This window comes from Brachycentrus maculatus, unplaced genomic scaffold (genome assembly GCF_059751285.1).
Source record: "Brachycentrus maculatus isolate JH-2025_06_01 unplaced genomic scaffold, ASM5975128v1 h1tg000069l, whole genome shotgun sequence".
NCBI classification, from domain to species: Eukaryota; Metazoa; Arthropoda; class Insecta; order Trichoptera; family Brachycentridae; genus Brachycentrus; species Brachycentrus maculatus.
Genome location: NW_028280823.1, coordinates 1,038,303 through 1,063,709, shown reverse-complemented (window position 1 = coordinate 1,063,709; position 25,407 = coordinate 1,038,303). Strand labels below are relative to the sequence as shown.

The 25,407-nt window shown below is 32.4% G+C and overlaps 1 protein-coding gene across 2 annotated transcripts in view; it reads right to left on the bottom strand.

Moving 5' to 3' along the window:
- LOC148311235 (uncharacterized) overlaps window positions 1-25,407 on the bottom strand; it is a 34,544-nt gene that overhangs the window by 2,268 nt on the left and 6,869 nt on the right. Inside the window, exons 1-6 of one of the 2 annotated variants that reach the window (XM_088256940.1) lie at window positions 22,460-22,575; window positions 8,773-8,951; window positions 5,161-5,280; window positions 2,960-3,143; window positions 1,337-1,582; window positions 404-550 (exon numbers count right to left, since the gene is read on the bottom strand). In XM_088256940.1, coding sequence (XP_088113066.1) covers window positions 404-550; window positions 1,337-1,582; window positions 2,960-3,143; window positions 5,161-5,280; window positions 8,773-8,874 — 799 coding nt within the window. In that variant the 5' untranslated portion in view covers window positions 8,875-8,951; window positions 22,460-22,575. Of the gene's footprint in view, window positions 1-403; window positions 551-1,336; window positions 1,583-2,959; window positions 3,144-5,160; window positions 5,281-8,772; window positions 8,952-22,459; window positions 22,576-25,407 lie in introns of those variants that run through there. The other variant, XM_088256939.1, reaches the window with a different exon arrangement.

The following is a 25,407-nucleotide window of genomic DNA, read 5'->3' as shown; positions in this document are numbered from 1 at the left end:
GTGTACTTGTATCAACAAAAATAAATTCATATTATTAATGCAGTTTTAGCATTTAGAAAATTGCTATATTACCAGCATTTTGTGATTGTTCGCGATATATTGAACGCAGTGAACATGTTAAAGAAGCAACCATATCATATCAAAATCCTCATCTGCACCTGATGGTGCATAGGGCACTGCGTCATATAAACGCAGTGTTATCTTGATCATTAAGGAAAAGTGATCAGCCCTCCGCTTCAGGTACCAGTCCAGGGTAATATAAAATAAATATTAAAGTGAAAAAATCACTAATATTTAATTGACCCCCCCTGGGAATCGAAACCTGGACCTCCAGTACGGTAGCCGAGCGCGCTGACCATTACGCCACGGAGGCGGTTAAAGAAGAGTGAAGGAAAAACCTTACCCCATAGTGCAAAGAACACCATCATCATGGCACAAATGAGAGTTCCTAGGAGCAGGTAACCCCAGGGCCCGTACGGCTCTAGAGCGGCCTCCAGAGCAGTAATATTCCTTTCACGTTTCGGAGTGGTGGACTTGTTCATCTTCGGATCTGTGAAAAAAAACGTTTTTTATTAATGGAACTCCAAAACTCTTTACGTACGATGCTATGGTTCATAAGGTTAGGTAGGCTGGGTTTGGCTCCTAGGCTGGTATGGGCAGTATTATGTATCATTATAATCATTTTTATTATATTTAACAAATTATTGCTATTTTGCAGTGTCCGAACGCTAATTCAACAAAAAAAGTGCATGGGAATATACCGCAGTAACAATACACAAATAACTTTGAAGGTCATATTCCAATCACATCATCAAATACCCGACTTGTATTCTGACCCCGCAATTTTACATAACTTCTTACAATTTCTGACCAATATCAGATGAAAAAATATTATTTTACTTACAGAAAATGTCACACAGTAATGTACTAAAAATAACCAGAAGACTCTAATAGATTGAGGATACATTTTTTAGCTATCATGTTAACACATTAAGAACGGGAAAGGTATTTCTACTCGTTTGGTCGATTGATGCCCAAAAACAAAATGGTATTTCAACCTTCTGCGCCGGCCTTATTTCAAAGTCAGAAAAGAAGGAATTATTTAATGTTTTTATATGAACATTATGTACCAATCTCTTTGTTATATATACACAATTATCAAATTCTGTTGTCAGCGGTCCGCAGGTGTAAAAACACCAGTCCGAAATGTGTTAAAAATGAATCGTTAATCAATATTATAAAATAAACTCAATATACGTGTGATTAAAGCTATACTCTCTGAAATATGATGATTACTTAGATACTTAGGTTAGGTTAACTTAGTCATATAAGTTACCGTTTTCGGATGGCAAGAACTGCATGTTGTCGAGGCCGAGCAGCTCCTGGTGGCGGGAGGCGATGCGGCGCACCAGCTCCTCGGTCCAGGACGCGCGGCGCCGCTCGCACATGGCACCGTCCTCGTCCTCGCGGCCCTGCGGACAGTGGCGCACCCCGTCGCAGGCCAGCGCCTCCGACACGCACAGCAGCGGCTCCTTGCCCGCACGCAGGCACACCACCTGATCCGGGCGGGCGCAATCCGACCCTGGGGGACACAACATTCACACTCTCATCACTCTAACCACTAAACTGAGTTTCTACAGCTCGGCTGTCCAAACTCAAAACACAGTAAGGGACATTTTTTTTGTAGTACGTTTTTTTGCATTTTTGGACTAAGTAGATTCTACTTAGTCCAAAAATGCAAAAAAAATCTACTACAAAAAAAAATGTCCCTTACTGTGTTTTAAGTTTGGACAGCCGAGCTGCACACGTGCTAAACGGCAACACTACAGTAAACAATAGAGCTCAAGCAAATTTAATATCGTAGTGTTACAATCGTAGTGTTCGTACAGTCTACAAAAGTATTAAATGTAGCAAGAAGCTTGACTATGGCCAAGTCAGCTGTAAAGCGTGATCAAATATGTTGAATTTATATGGCCAGTTCTGGCAAACTTCAAATGTATTAATGCAAAGTAAAATTATGTTAAATCAATGCTACATTCAACAACTTCATAAATTATAGGAACACTAAGATTGTGGCATACTTTTATACAAAACTATGTGTTGGGTATCTTCATTTGGAAAGCAGCACTACACATCCCTAGTGCTAAACATGCACAAATTTTAAACAACAAAAAATAATAACCCACAAGACCGTTGAAGCATTTTTTATGGCCGGTCTGCAGTTACAGTAGAGAAGGGAGACACGAAAAATTTAAAATTTTTAAAAATTAAATTCATTTATGACTATGCTCCTGTCCTGTATGCACATGTTAGTCTACCGTGGGCGTGCGTTGCATGCGACACTATGGAGAATTTGCTTTTACCATCTAAACTGGTAAACTTACCATCTAACTGAGCTGTGCTGTAGCTTAAATTCCAAATCTCAGACCAGTCACCCTTAAAAACCATTATTTTATTATTTAGTACTGATAATTCTAATATTTTCACCTATGAGATCCAATCATACTGTAACAGAGTAAACTGTCATTATAAAATGTGGCTATTACTTGCCTAGCCATGTACAGCTAAAATATAATTACATTCCATTTCCATGCAACAGTGCGCCTACAACAGATGAAATACATCAACCACTTTACAGGAATTCTACCATAATACATCGATGGCGGTCGGTTTTTTCATCAACCCCGACTCTAATTAGTATACAAATTAGTGTCGTATACTAATCACAAGTAACCCCAAACCCAACAGCTGCACAACAAACCCAAACGGGCTGCACCAAAAGTAAACAAATAGAACGCTTAAAAATGCCTCCCGCTCCCTACCAACAGTATATTAAAGACGCTTTTAAGCGTTTCTCGCAAGTAATGCATAAGAATCCGAGATACTTATTATGAAACAACTAAAATCTGAAAGTTCGATACAAATTCGTTAAAAAGTGTTTTATTTAGTTAGGAGTTACCTGAGTTAAGGGCAGTGACAATAAGTATCAGCTTGTCGGTGTTTTTGGGCAGTTTGGGGGGCCACCACTGGATTCGGATGGGTTGGGGGATGAGTTCCAGAGGCCCCCGGTACAGCTCGGGGGCACACGGAGACACCTTCAGGGCAGGGGCCCCGAGGTTGCTGTGCTGAGCATCAAGGTGGAACTAAAATTTTCAAATAACCCATATAATCATTATTCTCCGTAATTTATAATGGAACAGAAATTTAATCCTATCTGACATTTCAAGTATGAAGAAAACCTCTATCAGTTATTTTATACGAGTATTTCACTCGGTTACACCCAGCATTTGAGTTATTTTATTATTTTGCAGAAACACCAGTAAGTTGATTTTAAATACAGGAGAGACAATATTTATTATTATTATTATTAAGTGTTGCAGTTTTTGTTTCTATGATTTTCGAGTATTTATATTTTTTTAATGTTTTTTTTATTAGAATTTTTTTTAATATATTTATTTATATGTATATTTTTTCATTTTATTTATTTATTTATTTGGAAAACCAACAGAGAACAATAACATATTTGTATGTATATTAATTATTGAAAAACCGAAAATTAAATATATAATATATTAAATACATTTTTTTTTTTAATCAAACTATTATAACTTTTTTTTATGAAGGAGGAGGGAAAGGAATTGGATTTTGATTTTTCTAGTTCATTTTATTTTTATATTTGAACTCCATCCAAAATCTTTGCCTTTCTATATTTCAATAAATACAATATGATTTCTTTTGTTTTGTTGTGTGCAACTTAAATGTCATCAATCAACAAGAAAAAAAATATTCATCAAAAAGAAAATTCCCTAACTCAGCAAACCTTTTAACAAGCAACCACAAATAAATATAATCTCACAAGAAATCTAACTAAGGATTTAGTTTATTGCTTGTTTAAATGCTTGCTGAATAAAAAAATTGTATTTTGTTATGTAGGTATGTATTTGGCAAATAATTTAATTAAAGTCTATTCACCTTTTTGATATTTTGATCAAGTTCAAATATATAAAAACGAAAACAAACAAACTATACTAAGACTAAACTAAACATTGCCCATTATTAAAGTTTAGAGAATTAATTTTAGTGCCTCTGGTTTGTGATGATGTCCATGGTGCCAGTTTATTATAAAAACTATTAAAGTGCATACTGACATTTTAAAACTTGCAAGAGATCTATTTAAAAATGATGACCTCACTGCCACTATATTTTTAGATTTTTAATTTCTCTCTGTCATAAAATTAAAAATGCATTACCAGAGTAAACAAGCTCATTATACATTATCCAATTAAATAATGATTTTATCCAAGAAAACGGAGGTATACTTAATGTGCGATGAAATTTTTCAATAGCAGTGAATGAACTTGTAAAACAAAACCAGTTTGTTTTCCTTGTACATATTTTGTAACCTCATTGTAACATGTCACCATTCAATTTTATTTACCGTGCAAGCTATCACATAATGCAAACTATGGAAGGAAACAGATTTTCAAAATGCACCTTCTTTGATAGCATTCAAGAAACATTTGAAACACCAAAATGAAATACGGCGCCACTACTAGACTCTACTACTTTTTCCAACAATTATTCTATTTCTAACCCTTATCCGCAACCAATAGTGTATAGGGCACTACATCACATTGATGCAGTGTTATCTTGATTGTTACTTACATGAAGGCAACGTGATCACCCCTGCGCTTCAGAGATCAGTCGAGGGTAATATTAAATAAATATTATAGTGTAAAATCACCAATATTTATTTTCACCCCCCCTGGGAATCGAACCCGGGATTTTCAGCGTAGTAGCTAAACACGCAAACAATTACACCACAAAGACGGACAAAACAACAATTACTATCAACTAAATTCATAAAACCTTAAACCTCTACAAACTCATTCTTCCTATTTTTATCATACCGTATTATGACATTTCTTAGTTTCAGTCAACATTTAACCGTCAGTTTGGGCAGTAAGCATGGATTTTGCAAAAATAATGTTTTTCAACAAAGATTGAGTAAACGAATGTTAAAAATAACAAAATCAGGTGAAATTTTAAATTCCTTATTGAGCAATAAAAATGACTAAGTACTTACAACTTGCAGTGTGCAGTCAGCAACAGTTTTATTTTAAATTCCTTATTGAGCAATAAAAATGACTAAGTACTTACAACTTGCAGTGTGCAGTCAGCAACAGTTTTATTTTTCCCATGAATATTTGAAAGTTTTTCCGATTTTCGCCGTAGACGCCATTTCTGGGGAGGTTCATTATTATCTGGTTCAAATGGGTTCTGGAATAAAGGAAAATAAATTAAGACATCAAACAAAGCAATTACGACGCTTCTAGTAAAAGTAGAAATCAAATAATTGTCCAATGGAAAAAATGTATGTTCCATATAATGCTCTTACTACTAGGTTTTCCAATGAACTATTTATTTTGTGTCTTCAAACACCAGATATGGCTTTACTTAGATACGTTTACATATAAAACTCAAGTAACTTTTATCCCTACATATTTAATTTGTTCAACAGTTTGTAAAACACTAAATATTTTCTTTGAATTTTTATAGTTATTTTATGGCTATGGTAAATAACAAATACATCCTTCCGCTGCAGAAAGATAAGGTGGAGTTTATAGCCCAACATTTCTTATCTATTTTCAGCATATTTGCAATGTTTAACTGTTATCAAATTTATTCAGGAATGTATCGTAAAATAATAAGTACACGCGTAATTAAAATCGGGTGCTTCATTCTGCTACAAAATGATAAATATACATATTTCGAGTGTAATTATCCCTACAATAATTAGTCTATAAACCAGGGGCATACCAACAAATATAGCAAAGTTCCTTATGTGCAGCATTGAGTGATCGAAAACAAAAAACAAATTTAGTTACACTGTACCAAATCCTTTTATGTCCGTCTCCGTAGTGTAATGGTCAGCACGCTCGGCTACCGTTCTGGAGGTCCCGGGTTCGATTCCCAAGGGGGGTAAAATAAATATAAGTGATTTTTTCACAGTCATATTTATTCAATATTACCCTGGACTGGTACCTGAAGCGGAGGACTGATCACCTTTCCTTCATGTGTAAACGATCAAGATAACACTGCGTTTATATGACGCAGTGCCCTATGCATCATTGGGGTGCAGATAAGGGTTTTATCTATAAATATTATAAATCCTTATAAAGTCTTTACTTAATTTGGTTTTTGTATTCGGTACATAAATTAGTTGCATATTGCTTATTATGTATTTCTAGCTTTCGTTATGACAATTCAATATTAAGAACCTGCGTTGGAAGAAAATAAAAATAATGTGAATAGAATAAAAGTGAATAGGTTTTGGTAAAACATGAAAAATTAACAATTTGTCATTATGTTATTTACAATCACAACAACAAAGACAATGAGTACAGCGATGACCCATGTAATTTTAATTAAGTTTAAAAGAAAGCAGATCAAAGTTTTTGTAAAAGTATGTTAGTAAAATTAGAAATGTCATATATACATTCTTTATCAATCTACTCATTTTATAGCATTGTGTTGCAACAGAGCGGCTGATGGAACCACAGACTTCTGACCAGTATTCCAAATGCTCGCTTCTGACCAGGATTCCATGTGGTCGCAATCTGGTACAACTAAATTGTCATATTATGTATCCTGGTACATATTAAATAAACCTTAAGATTTGAAAATAAATAGTTTTGAGTTTGTAAACTATAAAAGTTAATTAAATACCTTAATAGCAATGTAAGTAAACAAATATTCTACAAAAGAATACAGTAGCTTGTGATAAAATACGTAAATATGCATATTTGAAGCAAATATGTATAGTTCTTACAAATTAAAAATGGTGTTTATTCACATTAAACACCATTAAAACATGGAACTGGCAAAGGAAGGATGAAAGCAGAGTGAATGCTGTTGAAATGCGCTCCCTCAGACGAATGTGTGGAAAATCATTGTATGACAGAATTAAAAACGACGATATAAGAAAGGAATGTAAGGCTGAACGAGGAATAATTGAAAAGATTAGAAAGAGCTCTTTGCGGTGGTATGGACATGTGGAGCGAATGGATAGCGAGAGAATGACTAAGAAAATATATGTGGCGAATGTGAGAGGGAAAACAGAACGTGGACGACCGAAAAAGACTTGGCACGATCAGATCAATCAGAACCTAAAATCTGGCGGTGTCAAAAGTCTGCGTAATCGGAGGGCATGTATGACTAGATGTATGGATGTGAAGGAGGCTAGGAGTGTATGTCAGGACAGAAGAGTGTGGCGTTCCATCCTCTCTGCCTACCCCTGCGGAAAACGGCGTGATGGTAGTAGTAGTAGTAGTAGTAGTTTATTCACATTTTTTTTTACAAATTCAACATGGTACACTATACACTATTTTTCTCATTTAAATATCTCAGTCTAGACTCGGGAATGAATAAAAAAATTGCTTTCATCAAAATAATGATTAATCAACATAATAGAGTGACAAATAGGGCACCTTATTCACCACTATGTGTAAAGAGGTATTATATATGGAAAAACAAGATACCGACATGCTGATTGTTTATCATCTCAATCAAATGCTTCCATCACTTAAGAATAAAATATTATTATCAAAGAATTGCATTTGCATTTTAATCACTTGCATACAAATTTAATGGCGGAATCGCATTGTCTTGTCTATTATAAACAGGTTTAGACCTATTACGGTAGCTCAGGACAGAAAAGAAAAATGATGAATTCATCAAATAATCATATTAGGTGCAAATAGAAAGATATATTAAACACATAATGGAAGTGTAACATTTAAATAATAAAAAAATGCAAGTCAATGATTTTTTTCAATTTTTTTTCTCTACTTTTTCACCCCTGATTGGCCCATTTTTTACTACATACTAGCTTATGTATTTTAGAAGCAGAGTTCTATCCTATAAAGCAATGGTGGCCAACCCGCGGCCCGTGGGCCGCATGCGGCCCGCCGGGTGTCTTCTTGTGGCCCGCAGATATTATCACACATTTTTTAAAAATTGTTCATAAAACGACCAAAAGAACATTCCATCATATGTAGGTTGTATACTATCCATATATGGAAGTATCTCATTATTGCGACAATTTCTTATATGGTATATTCGTTTTAACAAATAATCACAACATTTTGCGATAGACTTTTAAACACACATTGATGCTACTTTAACCGACTGACTAGAGTGATTCAAGAGTCAAAATACTTTGTAAAAGCTAGTTACGCAATAGCCATGATACTAGCAAAATCGAACCAATATTCGGATTGAGAAATAGTTAAAGAATGTTTGGAGAGTGTCATTAAAATTCTGTGTCCAGAAAAGAAAACTGATTTCTCAAAAATAAGCCTGTCCTTAATTTAATAAAAATGTTTGATTATCATGTTTTATAAAGTCTTTTAAAAAACAGTATATTTCATGTTGGCTTTGAACAATCAAAGAAATTTTGTTTTGCGGCCCGATAGGAAATCTCATTTCTTAAATTTGGCCCGGCTTCTGAAAAGGTTGGCCACCCATGCTTATAAAGCCTTTATTTACTCACATGATAACACATTTCGTTAAACCGGGATGTGCTCCTAAAACCAGTATTCATTAATTAACCGTGTTTTAACAAAACATTGGCTGTGTTGCACGTACTATGACACTGTGTAGTTTCAATTAGCGTCTGACTGACGATTTTATGGGCAAGCACAGTATCTAACATAAATATTTAACATATTTTTATCATTAGGATTTAATCAATTCTAAGCGCATTTTTACCTTAGCATCCATGATTTGCAGAGACAAGGCGTAGACATTAGGTGCGAAGATGTTGAGGGAGCAAGGTCCCGTAGTCTTGTTGTCTCCGTTGGGCAGCATCATAGCGATGGCTGAAGCACGACCCGAGGAATGCAGTTTCACCTCCTGAACGGAGCTGCACAGCAATCCTTCGCCAAAAACTGTAAAAATAAATTAAAAGGTTATAAAAAAAAAACAAATATGTAGACAAATGAGGGGGTGGAGAGGGACAGTTTGTACTGCATAAGCGGATCAAGAGACTAGAATGCTTAGAATTAAGCAAAATGAACAAGAGACAGACACATATATTTTTAAAGTACAGTTTATATACAATACAAATGCATATCTCGAACATTTGTTATCTCAATTTCCGCAGGTACGAAGTCACGTTGAAATATTTATAGTACATATATAACAAATAGATGTTGCTAACTTGTCCGCTTCCATAGTTAGTGAATATCGCATTTGGTTACCATGCTGAACGTCGTGGGTTCGATTCAATAAAGTATTTTTTGCTCTAATGTTTTTTTTTAATATTAACCCTGGACTGGTACCTGAAGCGCCGGACAGATCAATTCGTCTTCAAATAATCAAAAAACAACTTAATATTGCAACAATTTGATGCAGTGCCCCATGCGCCATTGGGTGCAGACGAGATTAGAAGGACAAGCAGTTGCTAACTAAGCTATAATCGAGAATAGGCAAAAATGACCTTTGAATACATGAAGAAATAAATTATTCTATTGTTTGATTTTTTTTCATATAGTAAAATAAACAACAACAAAAAACATTTCAATGAAAGACTATTATTTGAAAAACATACTATAAAATGGAACAACTTTTTTTTTAAATATTTGGAATAATACTTATATGATGAATATCATATACAAAAAAAATCTATTGTATTTAGATTTTTTCTGATTTTTGAGCTGTGTTAAAAAAACATAATAGCCGAGTATGAAACAAAGCCCCACATTTTTATTATCTTCATGCAAGTATTGATATTGTAAGCATAATGAAAAGATCTTACACTAAAGAAACATATGTTTTCTTTTGTTACATATGTTTTTATGGAGTGATTGTGGTATCCACTTCAGTGGTATTTCCTTAACTCTTACCACCCTGTAGGCCAGACATTCTGGCCTGTATGATTCTAGTAGGCAGCTCCGAGGGCCAAAATGTCTGGCTCGGCGCAGGTATAACTTTAATCACTGATTTCTCTATCACCCAAGTATATTCTACCAAAAAAGATTTCACATAAATACAGTTAATCTTAATTAACATGGTTATACGAATTGCCAGATAGAGTGTCCCAAAATTGGGGAGCCAAAATATTTATTTTAATGGTAGAAAAACGTCACATTTTTTTATCAGAGTAACTGATCAGTTATGAGAAAAAATGGTCAGAGTTAAATTGAAAGGGTTTAATTGTAATTTTCAATTACCTTCTATAAAGAGGAACCCCTGTTGCTCAAAATAATATTTTGGACATAAATTTACCTTCAATACCCTCAGAATGATAAGTATTTTACTTAATAAATCTTTTTTGCAAGAACAAGCCTTTCAAATACAGGTTTTATAAAGCTATCACTTTTAAAAACAAGTTAATAAACTTATTTAGTTTCTATATATTTAGATTACTTCTTACAATAAACATAAGTATTTGATAATTATACAGAAAAGCCATTTTCTGTGTGAAAAGTTGATCATCAAGTATAGGGGTAGTAAACCTTTTCATTTCTAAAGACTAATCTGATTCAATATAAGGCCGCATTTGTAAAAGAAATCAAGTCAATCCATCGAGTTTTGTAGACACAAACAAATAGAAGGTGAATTTTTATACATAAGGATATTAAGATTTTTTATTTAACACAAGTCAAAAAATTGTATCAGAGTAGCTAAGAGGCCGCAAGTTCCCTACCCCTGATCTAGTCTGTCCAGAAAAGGCTATACTTGGTTTACTACATTCCAATTTGCACAACCATAAAATGGATTGCTATTTAAATCAGAACTGATGTTTGAGAAAATAGCTGGCAACACTTACTACATATTGCCTACACCACCTGGAATAAGGTCACAGCACTAATGGTCGAAACCCAAATGGAGGACATAACGCTCACTCCTTTCAAGAACGTCATAAATCAAAAATTGACAATTTCCAGTTGTGCATGTTTTCGGAATGCCCAGAAAATGTACTATATCCCAGCAAAAGTGGCATATTTTTAACTTAATATTTACCCGCTACAGGGCAAAAAGTGTTGTTTTTGCATTTTGAAGAAAAGGTATTGTTTAAGTATTTTTTGAAATATACTAAATATTTTTCAAATGGAGAAAAAACATTCAGGTTTTACCTAAAAAGATCTGTTGCACAGTAAAAAGTTCAATAAGTGGCTTGATATTCATTTTTAATACATTGTATTATATTGCTAAACTTTAAAAACGTTCTACTGAAAAATCAAGTTTTTTCATTTATGACGTTTTTGAAAGGAGTGAGCGATAAGTTAAAATCCATTTCCTCGGTTCAGACATCGAATGTATGGCATAAATCTAACACTTGAACTTAATTTACCATTTTGAAATATCTATCATACTAAAAACACGCCTAAGGTCTTGCTTCATTTAAACCTTTTTTTCACATTGATTGATAACACTGGTCAACAATGATTTTGTAACTGGAATTTTGATGACTGATTTGGACTAAGTTGACCATGCTTATTCAAAGTCTATATGGGGACAAGCTTGTATCATGTTAAGTTTTGATGTTACAGTCATATGATTGTTTGTATGGACCCCATACGTTGAAACTGTAATAGTGGTTGGCATCTAGGCATGTTTTAGTCGAAGGGATTAAAAAAAGTTTTGATTATGAAGTAAAAGTTAAATATATTTACTTACTAATATTGAATACGATAACATTGTTTTTATTTATATTTATACATATATAATAAGATAAACTTTACAACATTTTGAGTGTGTCCAAATACTTGTTCACAAAATCTGTATTATCTCCAATTACAGGAGTTATTTTCATATTATTTTTTGACATCTCATCAAAGATGAAGAAGAATATGGAAGTCTGGGCATTTACGGGGCTGACGACCGTCATAGGCTGGTTTAAGTGATCACTTTACACACGTGTAACATTCACCAATTCTACCCATTATTGACAACCACACTACTCAAATTCTTGGAAGTTCTATATATATGAACCAATTTAGAAACTTTGTTCTTGAATCACTAGAACTTCACTAGAGACATCTATTGGTGAGATGTAAAGAAGCTTTTTTTATTAAGCAGAAACTCTTATATTAGTATGTGAGATCCGAATCCTGGATTATAATCACACACATGAGAAACGCCAGAAAATACCATTTTCATTTTTATTATTAAGCTTATAATTTGACCAGATAATTTATTTACAACATTTTGAGTGTGTCCAAATACTTGTTCACAAAATCTGTATTATCTCCAATTACAGGAGTTATTTTCATATTATTTTTTGACATCTCATCAAAGATGAAGAAGAATATGGAAGTCTGGTGAATTGGTGAATGTTACACGTGTGTAAAGTGATCACTTAAACCAGCCTATGACGGTCGTCAGCCCCGTAAATGCCCAGACTTCCATATTCTTCTTCATCTTTGATGAGATGTCAAAAAATAATAAGATAAACTTTAGTCAACATCAGAATTTAAAATGGCTCATTGTATCTTCGTCAATTTCTCTTTGCATGAACCAGCAGTAATCTGCCATCATACTAGCATTCCATTTCCGTTGGAAACTGAATAAGATATTAAATCCAGGGCTATTCTTGTCTAATGCTTTCACGAAATTTTTCATAAGAATAAGCATTATGTCTAATGGTGGTAAGAATTTTTTTTCTGGGTCAACAAGTGGATTTAATGTAATATTCTATTTCCCAGGCGTAAATTCTATCCTCTGTGGTCATTCCTTCTTTTTATAGTGCTCATGTGTTGCTCTGCTATCCCATAAACACAAAAAACAACTATACTTAGCAAATCCTACTTGCAAACAAAGCAATAATGCAACAACTTTGAAGTCGCCACAAATATTCCATTAAAAATCATTGTAGTTCATCAAATTTATCAGAAGAGACATACTGTTGTAGATTTATTTCATATTGGCAGCATGAGCTATTGGGATCGATAGTTTTATACTACTATTATGAAAAAACACTGCTTTTCAGCTACTTTTAGATTAAACTACCGTATGAATAGACGCCAATCACTTGAATTATGAAGAATTTTTCTTGGTCACCAATATGACACCCAAAGCAGTAAAAATATACAATTATAATATTTCTCTGTTTGACAAATAAATATGTCCATATATAAAATGAAAACTGTTAACTGCAGTCTTGCAAAGTATAGAACTAATCTCGAACATTATACCGAATTTACATATTATTTTAATGTTTTCGGTGCACCTTCCCACTAAGCTGATAACTAACCACGTGGTATCTTGCAATTGAAAGCAGTATAGCCAATACAACTGTGTTTCCAAAGCAAAAAATGTGTACAAACACAAATAAAATAATTTATAAAAATAGTTGAATAATTACCAAGAAATGAAAAAATACCTTTATATTAAAACAATATAATATCCATGACTAAAAATTCTGACATGCTACATTTTTTCGGCTTTCGTTTTTTAATTCAGCTACGCAAAGTGCATAAAGATCAGGTATTTTCATGCTAGTTACAAAATAAAAGATAAAAATTGTTGTCTAGTGTAATTAAACGAAGACAAGGTGATTAGTCTTGTGCTAAGATTTTTTGACATAGAAGTGGGATTGATTTGATGGGATACGGATGAAGCACGTGAAGAAACTCAGGATGAAGGACATTGCTGCTATACAGGAAGAAAAATGAAAGACAAATGGTTGGTACGAAAGGGAGAATAGCAGTAATGGCTAGGGCTAAACCCATACTAGTACTAGTTTGTGTAGAGAGTCTCTCAAAGTCAAGTGCCTTATATACGTTGCATGAATGTTTAGTGCCGAGATGCAGAGGAAGTTATTAGGATACCTAAATCAAAAGTTTTTTTTTTCTATGAACGGATTCGTTGCCACAGATGGGTTGAAAATTCTATCCATAGATGACATCAACCATTTCCTACATTGGCAGCCATCTTAAATCCAGTACCCAGGCCTAAATAGAGTTGATGTGGTATTATATGTATTAACAATGGAAAATATTCATAAAGCTCCTTTTGTAAGCGAATACTACAGACTGAGTAAGAAAATTCAGTCTGTTGACAATGTTGCTATTGTAAAACTAATATTTATGACAAAAGTTTTGGTATCCGATAAACAAATATAATTTCATTAACATTCTTAGATTTTCAAGGTTGTTCACAGCTGTTAATTTTTCTAGGTTACGGCGAGTATTGCGGTCAGAAATGAAATGGGTTATTTATAGTAACTTAAATGCATTACGTCACCTGAATGAAGAAGTATCATAATTGAATATAAGGAAATTTTACAGGGGAGGCGATAAAACTGTTGAAATCGAGTTCTCTCAATCATTTAGTAGAATTTTCTTTAGAATATTAGGATTCATAATGTTTGAATAGCTATTCATTTAAGTTGAGAACTTTCCTCATAATAAAATCAGTTGCATGAAGTACTAAATACATGAGTAAAAACAAAATTGACTTTTATACGAGGATAGTTCTGAATTCAGGCGATAAATAGATTTTCTCTATACGTAGAAAGGTGTTATAGTTTATGTTTACTTTTCTTTCAATTAAAATAAATGTATTGTACATTAATTAATAATGTTTCCATTTTAAGTATAAAAGCCCAGCAGGACAAATAAAAAAATTGTATGCAGGGTTTCGGCACTGGCTGATTGTGATAATTTTTTTTAAAACTCTTATACGCACCCAATGGTGCATAGGGCACTGCATCGTAGCGACGCAGTGTTATATTGATCGTTAATCGCATGAAGGCAAGGTGATCACTCCTGTGCTTCTTATACTTGTCCAAATAAACATGAGAGTGAAAATCAACCATATTTATTTTGACTCTCCTGGGAATGGAACTTGGGACTTCCAGCACGGTAACCAAACGCGCTGACTACTACACTACGGAGGTGGACAAACAACATAACAATAAGTAATTGATAACATTATCTGCAATCACAATAAGCGGATTCCATTGTGTTAAAAAATACAGCATCTGCGTATATGCAACACTGCACATAAAAATCAGCAAACATTGAAGGACTACTGTACTTGCAATAAACTTATTACCGGTATCAATTATTGATCATATGTATATAAAGAACATATCAGCGCACGATTTAGTTGTTATTAATTATATTGAATTTAACATACCAGTAATAGAGGGGCCGGTTGATTATTCAAGGTCACCTCCTTTTTGTAACAAAAGATTGCGAGTATAAAATAGATGTAAAATTCGCATAACTCTGCTAACATATGTTATGTAGGTTGTCCAGCAAAAAATCATATACATATGTTCACATTCAAACGGCTTGTTCTGACATGAAGTGTATACAATTATTGATAACAAACAAGCGTAATAACTGAATGCTGTTATCAGTATCCTTGTAATTTTTAAGATACAATACAATTATTTTACTGCAGGTGTGTAGAAGAATAAGTTGTATTTTCTTTAATAACAGTACCGTAGAACGGGGCTACTTGAACTTTGATGTGTTACTTGAGCCCAGTACAAAAAAAAATATCTGTATTTGGTCTACAATAATGAACGTATCGACATAATCTAAATATTAATTTTGTACTGGGCTCAAGTAACACATCAAAGTTCAAGTAGCAAGTAGTAATGAAATGAAAAATGCATTTTGAGTAATATATTGTTCGGGTATTTTAATCAGCTACAATTGGTAATTCAGATTGGTGTATTAATATATTTTTATTCAAATTTAAAACAACTGTACTTCAATTTGTAGACTATTACAACAATTTAAAAAAAAAAAAACATTTTTGTTGTAATATTCTAAAAATTGAGGTGCATCTGTTTAAATCTTGTATACTATTGTTAGTTTTTTTATGTATAATATATATTACCTACTTATTTGATCAACTAATAATAAAGAAGGCTGTGAGACATTAGTGCTATAATGGTGACTACTAATATGTTTGATCCACAAGCTGTCAAAATATACAATATACTTACATTAAATAGCGAATTGTAAATATAATACGTAAGTTGACCTAGATATTCCCATACATTAGATAGATAAATACTTTTTTAGGATTGTTGTGAACATGTTCATATAAAAATGCAAGTTAGAGAAATTATTAGTTATTAGTTTTGGTTATTTAAAAAAAATCTTTTTTGTAACTTTATTATTAGTATCCCAGTCTTGTTAGTCCCATGTGCCAAAATGAGAAATAGAAATTACTCATCGGAAATATTATAAATATGACTTATGTATGTTATATGTTTTGAAAAAATAAATTTAAAAAAATTATAACTCAAATTGGATGTAAGAGAAGTAGGTTTTTTTATATGACAGTGAACTTGAATCATATTTCCGTTAAAATATAATCTAAGCCTGTCTTTATTTGCCTCCACTGGTGCAAAGGGCAATGCATTGGATTGATGTGGAATCACCTTGATTTACTTAAAGGCAAGGTGATCAGCCTTACGGTTGGTATATAACATTTAAGAAGAATATTGAATAAAATTGATTGCTACTAAAACATTTTTTGGTAACATCATTTATTTCTAAGAAATGATCAGTGGGTCAGTGTTACGTGCATAATGTGACTTTGACTGTGACTAAAAGAAAGTTCACCCTTCAAACAAATGAGATATTAATAATTGTTTACTTTAGTAATTGGCGTGTTTTTTGATAATTCTAATAAATTTTAATATTCTACTAAAATCAAAGGTTATCATAGGGAGAAGAACCAAGTAACAGTTTTATGTTGTATAAAGCAATATAAAAGTAATGTTTATTTACTAAGACACAAGTTCATTCAATGTTAATTAATTCATGAAATAAGATAGTAATGATACCGATAAATAAAATATTGAGAAATATTACTTAATAGTAAAAAAACACGATTTAAAAATAATTTAAAATAAAAAATAAAAAAACTGTCCGCCTCCGTAGTGTAATGGTCAGCACGGTCGGCTACCGTTCTGGAGATCCCAGGTTCGATTCCCAAGGGGGGGTCTACTAAATATAAGCGATTTTTTCACTCTAATATTTATTCAATACTACCCTGGACTGGTATCTGAAGCAGGGGGCTGTGTTAACCTTTCCTTCATGTGTTAACGTCAAGATAACACTGTGATAAAACAAACAGTGTTATCTTGACGTTAAAACATCACGTGTTTATATGATGCAGTGCCCTTTGCATCATTGGGGTGTGGATAAGGGTTTGATATTGATGTTTTGTAAATAAGATAAAACAAAGTAGCCAATAATTTTTTTTGCATATTTTTAACGGACAGCTTTATTTTTTCACAGTGTGCATAAAATGATAATTGAGTAAGCTTGTCGAGTTCTCACATGTTTAATTGAAATTCTGTTTACTCGAGCCTTCAATGATTGAGAACATGAATCATCATAAGTAATAAGATAATGTATTGTGTGAGTAAATGGTTATTAAATAGGTTAAGGAGAAAAATGCTGCATTTATAAATTTTAAAACATAATATTTTTTTTGAATAATTTAATATAATTTATATTTGAAGCACAAACTTTGTGATTTTCCATTTTATAATCAAAATGTAACTTTGTTTTAAAATCACTATAAATATTTTATTATAGCTTAATTTTTGTCCGCCTCCGTGGTGTAATAGTCAGCGTGTTTAGCTACCGTGCTAGAGGTCCCGGGTTCGATTCCCAGGGGGGGGTGAAAATAAATATTAGTGATTTTACACTGTAATATTTATTTGATATTACCCTGGACTGGTTCCTGTAGCGCAAGAGTGATCACCTTGCCTTCATGTAAGTAATGATCAAGATAACAATGCGTCAATTCGATGCAGTGCCCTATGCACCATTGGGTGCGGATAAGGGTTATTAGTATAAATAAGTAATTATAATGTCTACCGGTTTCGAAGCTAACCGCTTCTTTATCGAGACTGATAAATACTAAAACAGATAGTGTTTTAGTATGTAAAAGTACACAACTGACTGTAATTGATTTCATTTGTCAAAATATCAAGATTGAGATAGATATATGGCATATGAAAATATAATCATCTATTTAGTACTATTGTTACTTTTTTTATTCCAATGGCAGTGCAGGAGTCCTGATTCCAAGCATTAATGTATGGAAGTGAAGTATGGAGATGGTAAAAGAAGGATGGAAGTAGACTGAATGCAGTAAAAATGTATTCTCTCAGACTAATGTGCTTCAAAACGATTTATGATAGTTGATCATATGGTGATATAAGGAAAGAATGCAAGGCTAAAATAAGCATTATATATAAAATTAAGAAAGGTGTCTTGAGGTTTGGGCATGTAAATCAATTGAGTGAAGAAAGAATAGTAAAATAAATTTATAAGGCTAATGTGGTTGGCAATAGAATCAGCGGAAGACCGAGGAGTTAATGGCATGATCAAGTATTTCAAATACTTGGAATCGGTCAGGTCAGGTCCGGAGTCTATCATGTATGAGAAGAAGCGTAAATGTGTAAGAGGCAAAATTCAAAGACAGATTGCTGCAGAATTCTATTCTCTCTGCATACCATAGAACGGGGCTACTTGAACTTTGATGTGTTACTTGAGCCCAGTACAAAAAAAATTAAACCTGTATTTGGTCTACAATAATAAATGTATCGTGACAATAAGTGTCACCTGTCAGGGAAACAATGAATCATGGCGATACGTTCATTATTGTAGACCAAATACAGATGTAAATAATTTTTTTGTACTGGGCTCAAGTAACACATCAAAGTTGAAGCAGCCCCGTTCTGCGGTACTCAATTCGCCAAGTATTTCACTGTCTACTTACTTATATAGTTTGTGAATACACTGCCCGGAACAAAAAAAAACAAAGTTTTCTTTGAATTCAATTATTTTCAGATTCGTATTTTCGGTATCTTTCTTATTTTGCAATGTAAGAAATAGTTGGCAAAATTAAGGCATAATATTCATAAATTATTCAACACTAGTATAAATTTTATGCTTTCCGGGTAATTTTTGCTGAGTAAAGATTCTGGGGTTAAGAGATTGATATTTTGTGTGTGAGTATCCATCTTCATAGTTTAAAATAATGCACTTAGAGACTGCCATGTATTTTAACGCTTATATACAAATGTCAATGTCACCTCCTAGTAATTACATACTATTCATTGTACATACACATCAGTAGTGGACAGACTTCAAGTCATTACCGTCAAAAACTGGTTTGGATCTTTTTATTTTATTTAACATCCTTACCGGGGCACCTTCAGATTAACATAAATATATTCAATGGACTAGTTATGTGACTGGTTGCAAAAAAATCGCTTACATATTTCAATCTAACAAATGCTAGCTCTAATATTCCAGTAGCCCGGCAACTTTAGATCATTTATAGAGCGCCATTTTAGTACTATCTCAAGTGCTCTTTGATTAAACCGTAAAATATAAATCTGTGAGTAGAGTAAATATGTAATGTGTGTAAGGGGTAAAATGGAAATGATTTTTAATAATAATAAATAATAAATCCCTTACCGCACCCCAATGGTGCATAGGGCACTGCTTCATATAAACGCAGTGTTATCTCAATCGATTACACATGAAGGAAAGGTGATCAGCCCTCCACTTCAGGTACCAGTTCAGTGTAATATTGAATAAATATTAGAGTGAAAAAATCACTTATATTTATTAAACCCCCCTGGGAATCTAACTCGGGACCTCCAGAACGGTAGGCGAGCATACTGACCATTACACTACGGAGGCGGACAAATTTTAATTAAAAAATCTGTGAATAGAGTAAATATGTAATGTGTGTAAGGGGTAAAATGGAAATAATTTTTAAACCAATTCATTTTTACTTTTTTCCTAAAAATCATCTCTGTCAGTTTCGAATTGCTCATGGAAAACTATCCCTTTTCATTGTACCCACAACAGCAAAGGCATCTCATCAAATTTGATGCACCGGTTAGATCATATAGCAGTAGTTGTTGATTGAAGTGTGATCAGCTAATTTGTCTAAATACTTTTTAACATACTTTGGAGCCGTATTATGTATCGATTTATACATAAGCAGACAGAGTTTACATTCTACCCTGTCAGGAAAACGTTACTAGTGCAGTTTCTTAAGTAGTGGAGTGATATATGACTGAATTTGAAAATTTCAAAAATTAGTTTTTACTGTTTAATACATTTTTTTTAATTATATTTTTAAACTTTAAAAACGATTTCCTGAAAAATCAATTTTTCAATTTTCAATTTCAATTTATTCAACAAAAAAATAATATATACATAACAAACAATATTCAAGGCGTATATATTAAAAGTAAGCAAGAAGAATTAAAGGTGTAGAAGAATCCCGCTTCGGAAAACTCCTTCGGACACATGGAACAGATATATACTGTTGTGGTTAGTACTGGTTACATTAAAATCATTTTAATATTTGGCGGACCATTGTATATTCTACATCTAATATGTAGGGGAATACTTCTTTACTTTTTTTTTAAATATGGGAAAACTGATGATATATCTGTTTGATATATCTGCTTATAAATATTTGATGATATATCTGCTTATAAATATTTCCAATGAATGTTTCATGCAGGTTCTAATAATGGCACCTTAGTGAGTGGATGCAATGCCAATTGTAAGAGAAAAATTAACATCTTTGTGATGCATACTGTGATACATTCTCCAAGTGCAAATATGTAAGACAAACAATAAAAATTGTGAACAGATGGTTTCTTATGCACGATAATTTTTTTTTTTAAACTTTATTTATTATGAATGGTGAATCTTCGAAAATGTTTGCTTTCAAACATAAACATTTTTATAATATTTAAAATGTGAGTGAAAGGTCGGCTAAGTTTTTAAACACAAGTTCCTTATGAATTATCAAATATTTCAATCTTACACAAAGTATGAACACTTGACAGTCAGCTTTTCACACATTCTATGCATTTGAACAGGAAACATTATTATTCTACCTACCGAATTATTCTTGTTCTACTGGGGATAAGAAATGGATTTTTTATAACAATACTACATGTCCAAAGAAACTTGGTGTATTCTTCAACTCAAAAATCTATTACCAAAATTAGAAACTGAAAATTAAGATGGTTATAAGTGTTTAAAAATAATGCGGAATGCATTGAAACACGTGTCGCAATAGATATTAAGAAATAGTGGTATTTACTAAGTAAAACATAAATTAAAAATGGTTATACCTAAGTTATGATGTTACAATGGAAAAAATATTTTACATAAGATTAAAATATTTAATTTATTAACAAAAGAACTCAAATTAAAATTGCACTACTCAAGGGTGACCTGATAATATATCTATTACACGTCAAAATATTTAACAAATTTGTAGAAAGTGGTCTCATTTCAAAAACCATCACGGTAACAAGGCTCAAAAAAGATAAGAAAAATAAATAAAACATTTAAATTCAATGCGGGTGTTGTGGCTAAAATAAAAACATTGTAAATGTATTCGTGGGAGGATTCTGTGACCAAAACAGATAATTATAAATTAATAAACGAGCCGCTATTATTCATGGCCAGAATTACAAATAGCATATAAGTAGTATTACAAATTCAACGGAGATATGAGACGAAGAGGCGAATACCAACACCAGACATTTACATCATTAGAAAGAGGCGGGTCATAATTGTAAGCAAATAGTGGACATGTCCAAAGCAGAAGTGCTAATATTCATGAGCAAACAACAAACGCCTGAATTGTAATGAGGAAGTGAGACAGACAACACACTGAAAACCAATCTTCACATACGTGCATGATGAAATAGCATGTCAGGTACAATGATATTAAAGGAGTATGTCAAAATTAGTGTTTCAAGGTGGATATAATAAAATTAATTCATTGTAGCACATGTAAAAATCTACATGTGCGTATGTTAAAAAAAGGGTTGCTATGTTGTGTTTTTAATGCAACAGAAAATATTATATTTATGACATATTTTTTAAATTAGATTTACAAAAATGTATTAAAAATATATAAGATCATAGATAAAAATTCATTACTTGTTACTACTGTTAAAAATATTATTATTATTTTCAATATTATTAAGATATTAACAATACCAATATCTTGCAGTACACTTTGGCAGTAACTAGCAGTATCGGATGTAGTACTGTGTACTATTGGAAGCGGATGCTAAGACAAAAAAAAATAGTATTTTAAATGTTTTTCTTTCATGCTGAAGAAACATTACCATACAATAGATTGGTCTTGGTTGATATGAGTAAATTATGTATGATACATGAATCGTGGAGACCACTGACTTCGTATGTTATTATAATATACATAATAATATATCGTAATAAAAAACAATAATAATTCATATAAATATAAGATGACTCCATTAATAAAACATAATTCAATAATTAACATATTGTTTTGATTTCAACAAGATACAATATAGGTATCTTATTTGTAATATGAGAAAGATAATTTTAATTTGTTTTGAATAAGTTTAGTCAAAACAATATATTACCATCGACTTAAAGGTTCTGGTTACAAATTTATCTGCAATGTTCTGCATCCTTTTTACACTTACAAAAGGACCTGCGGATGACCTACTCACTCCTTCACAATGCCGGTCTTCTTTAAAGAAACAACTATCACTGACTCAACATCATCATAATTTTCCTATCATAATTGTCTATATCTTCTTAAAATTCTATGTAACAAGTTGTTTCAATTATGATAAATGATAATCATTTAAGGACAGACGTTTTTACTTTAAAATATAATGATCTGATAATATAATCCTATAGCAACTCCTTGCGCCTCACATTGCAAATAGCCCGATAAAAATATACCCAATTTCAAATATGTAACTGTCAACTTTTATGACTTTACTATTGTGGTAATCAATAGAGAGTCGTTTCAAATAGTCTTATTTTGAAAACATCCAATTATAGATGAAAAGATAATATTTATATATTTAAAGTTTTTAACTTAGCTCGAATTGAAAAAAATAGACTTCCAATATTATCGTTGAATCTTGCAAAAACTCTGTTCATAAATGTCACTTTTTTATATAAAATAAAATCATAACACACAATAGGAAACCATTTTTTACTGGTGTACAAAATAGAGATATGAATACAGAGCCTTAAAGGGCTTAACCAATTTTGTATATTTACTAAAACATTAATTTGGCTACAGATGGAGAGAAAAAATAGTTGGGAAATAATTGCCCTTATCCATTTGAGGTTTAAAAAACAAATAGAAAAAAAATCATGATCATGCAATGAAATTGCAGGAAATTGATTTAACTACATTAAAAAATAATAAACAACTGCCTGTTTCAATGATGAAGGTTAATGATGATAAAAACAACAGAGTTAAGTAAATTATGCAGTCAGCTGACATGCAAAGAAAAAGAGTTCAAAGGCAGTTAATATAGACTACAGACTATATAAATCTTAGACAATTAGACGATCAGTTCCTGGAATTTTCCAGTTTACTCCTGAACCTTGGACTATATTTAATTGTCCCAAAATTAACAAGAGCGGCATTTCGTGCTACTAATTAAGATTAGTAGTGAGATAATACTGCATGTAGCAATTACCAATTGAAAGGGATTATTCAGTATTATTCTAGCTAATATTAGTGTAATCTTTTTTAGAACAATCACCCAGAATTTTTTTTGGGATGTTAGCAATTCAATTCCATCTTAACACTTTATTTACCAACAAATTTATGAAAGTCTTACTTTAAAAACCAAGCAAATTTGTACTAATAGCAAAAAATACAAGCAATAAACAAATGTAACAATAAACGTGGCACGATCAGGTATGCCAAATACTTGAAAGTGGTCATGTTAGGAGTCGTAACAATCGGCGGGTATGTATGAGGAGATGCATGAACGTGGAAGAGGCGAAGAATGTTTGCAAGGACAGAGTGGTGTGGCGCTCTATTCTCTCTGCCTTCCCCTGCGGAGAAGCGGCGTGATGGTTAGGTTAGGTTAGGTTAGGTTAGTTTTAATAAACCAATGTATTCATAATTTCTGTACCAATCGATGATTATTATGATTTAAAATTTAAACTATTAATTTAAAAAGGATATTTACTAGGAACGACAAACTATCATATCCCGCCCCTATAATGCAAATTATGTTTCCAGCTCTGATTTGTGTGAGAGAGAACTGACAAGTTCACAGTATAATGGCGTTATGTATATATTATAAAAGTACTAGGTAACTCCCAAAGTCTGTGACCCAGAATCCGACTAGAATGATATGTACATATGCATGTACAAGTTGGAACAATACATGATTAACAAACGGTTATGTGTATGTAAATTTTTTTCAAAATAAATTTTGTAATACATTTGGGTTTCCAATACAATAAAATAAAACTGTGACTAATGAAGGGATTGTAATGATGGGAAGAAACAAATGAAAATAATCAAGTTATTTGATTAATACATTTATTTTAATAATGACTGTTTAGTACGAGTAATTTATATCAAGTGAAAGTACTTTATATTAGATGTGAAAAATAGAGCAATATGTGATCCAAAATCTTTGAAACCAAAAAAAAACTTCACCATTACAGCGATGTTGTGAGTTTCAATCCCATATTAATATTAAATCAATTATCAATAATTGATTTAATATTAATATGGATTGACAACTAACGGCGCCAAATGATGACAAGGTGTCAAATCGCATTGACGGAGTGCTATATTGAAAGTTAATAATACGAAGGCAAGGCGTCAGTCTTGCACTTCAGGTACCAGTCCTGGGTAATATTAAATAAATATAAGAGTGAAAAATCATTTCTCATTTTTATTTCAACCCCCTGGGATTAATTGAATCCGGGAGCTTCAGCATGCTGGCCAAATGCGCTAACCATTACACTACGGAGGCAGATCACCTTATCTTTACGTAACAATCAAGTAAGTACTGTTTTTATCTGATGTAGTTCTATGCACCATTGGATGCGAAGTATCAGATTTAAAAAATAAAACAAAATTTCTACCTTGTGACATAATTTTTTTTCAAAGCTTATTGACTTACAATATTACCTGTCAAAGGTATGTTTAGTAAATTTTAAAAGTATTGAGATGTTTGTACATAACTCCCTTATCTTTAATACCTGTTTCAAAGCGTAAATTTTATAAAAAATCACCATCAAAGTAATGATGTATATCTCGTTGGCTGGACGCCATAAAGAATATGCCGATATATGTATTACGGAAGTGCATGCGATGATCAGATCATCCAAATATAAATAATGTTTAAACATCAACCAGTATTATCCATGTTTTTGTTTGTGATATTATTTTTTAACATCTCATCAAAGATGAAGAAGAATATGGAAGTCTGGGCATTTACGGGGCTGACGACCGACATCGGCTGGTTTAAGTGATCACTTTACACACGTGTAACATTCACCAATTCTACCCATTATTGACAACCACACTACTCAA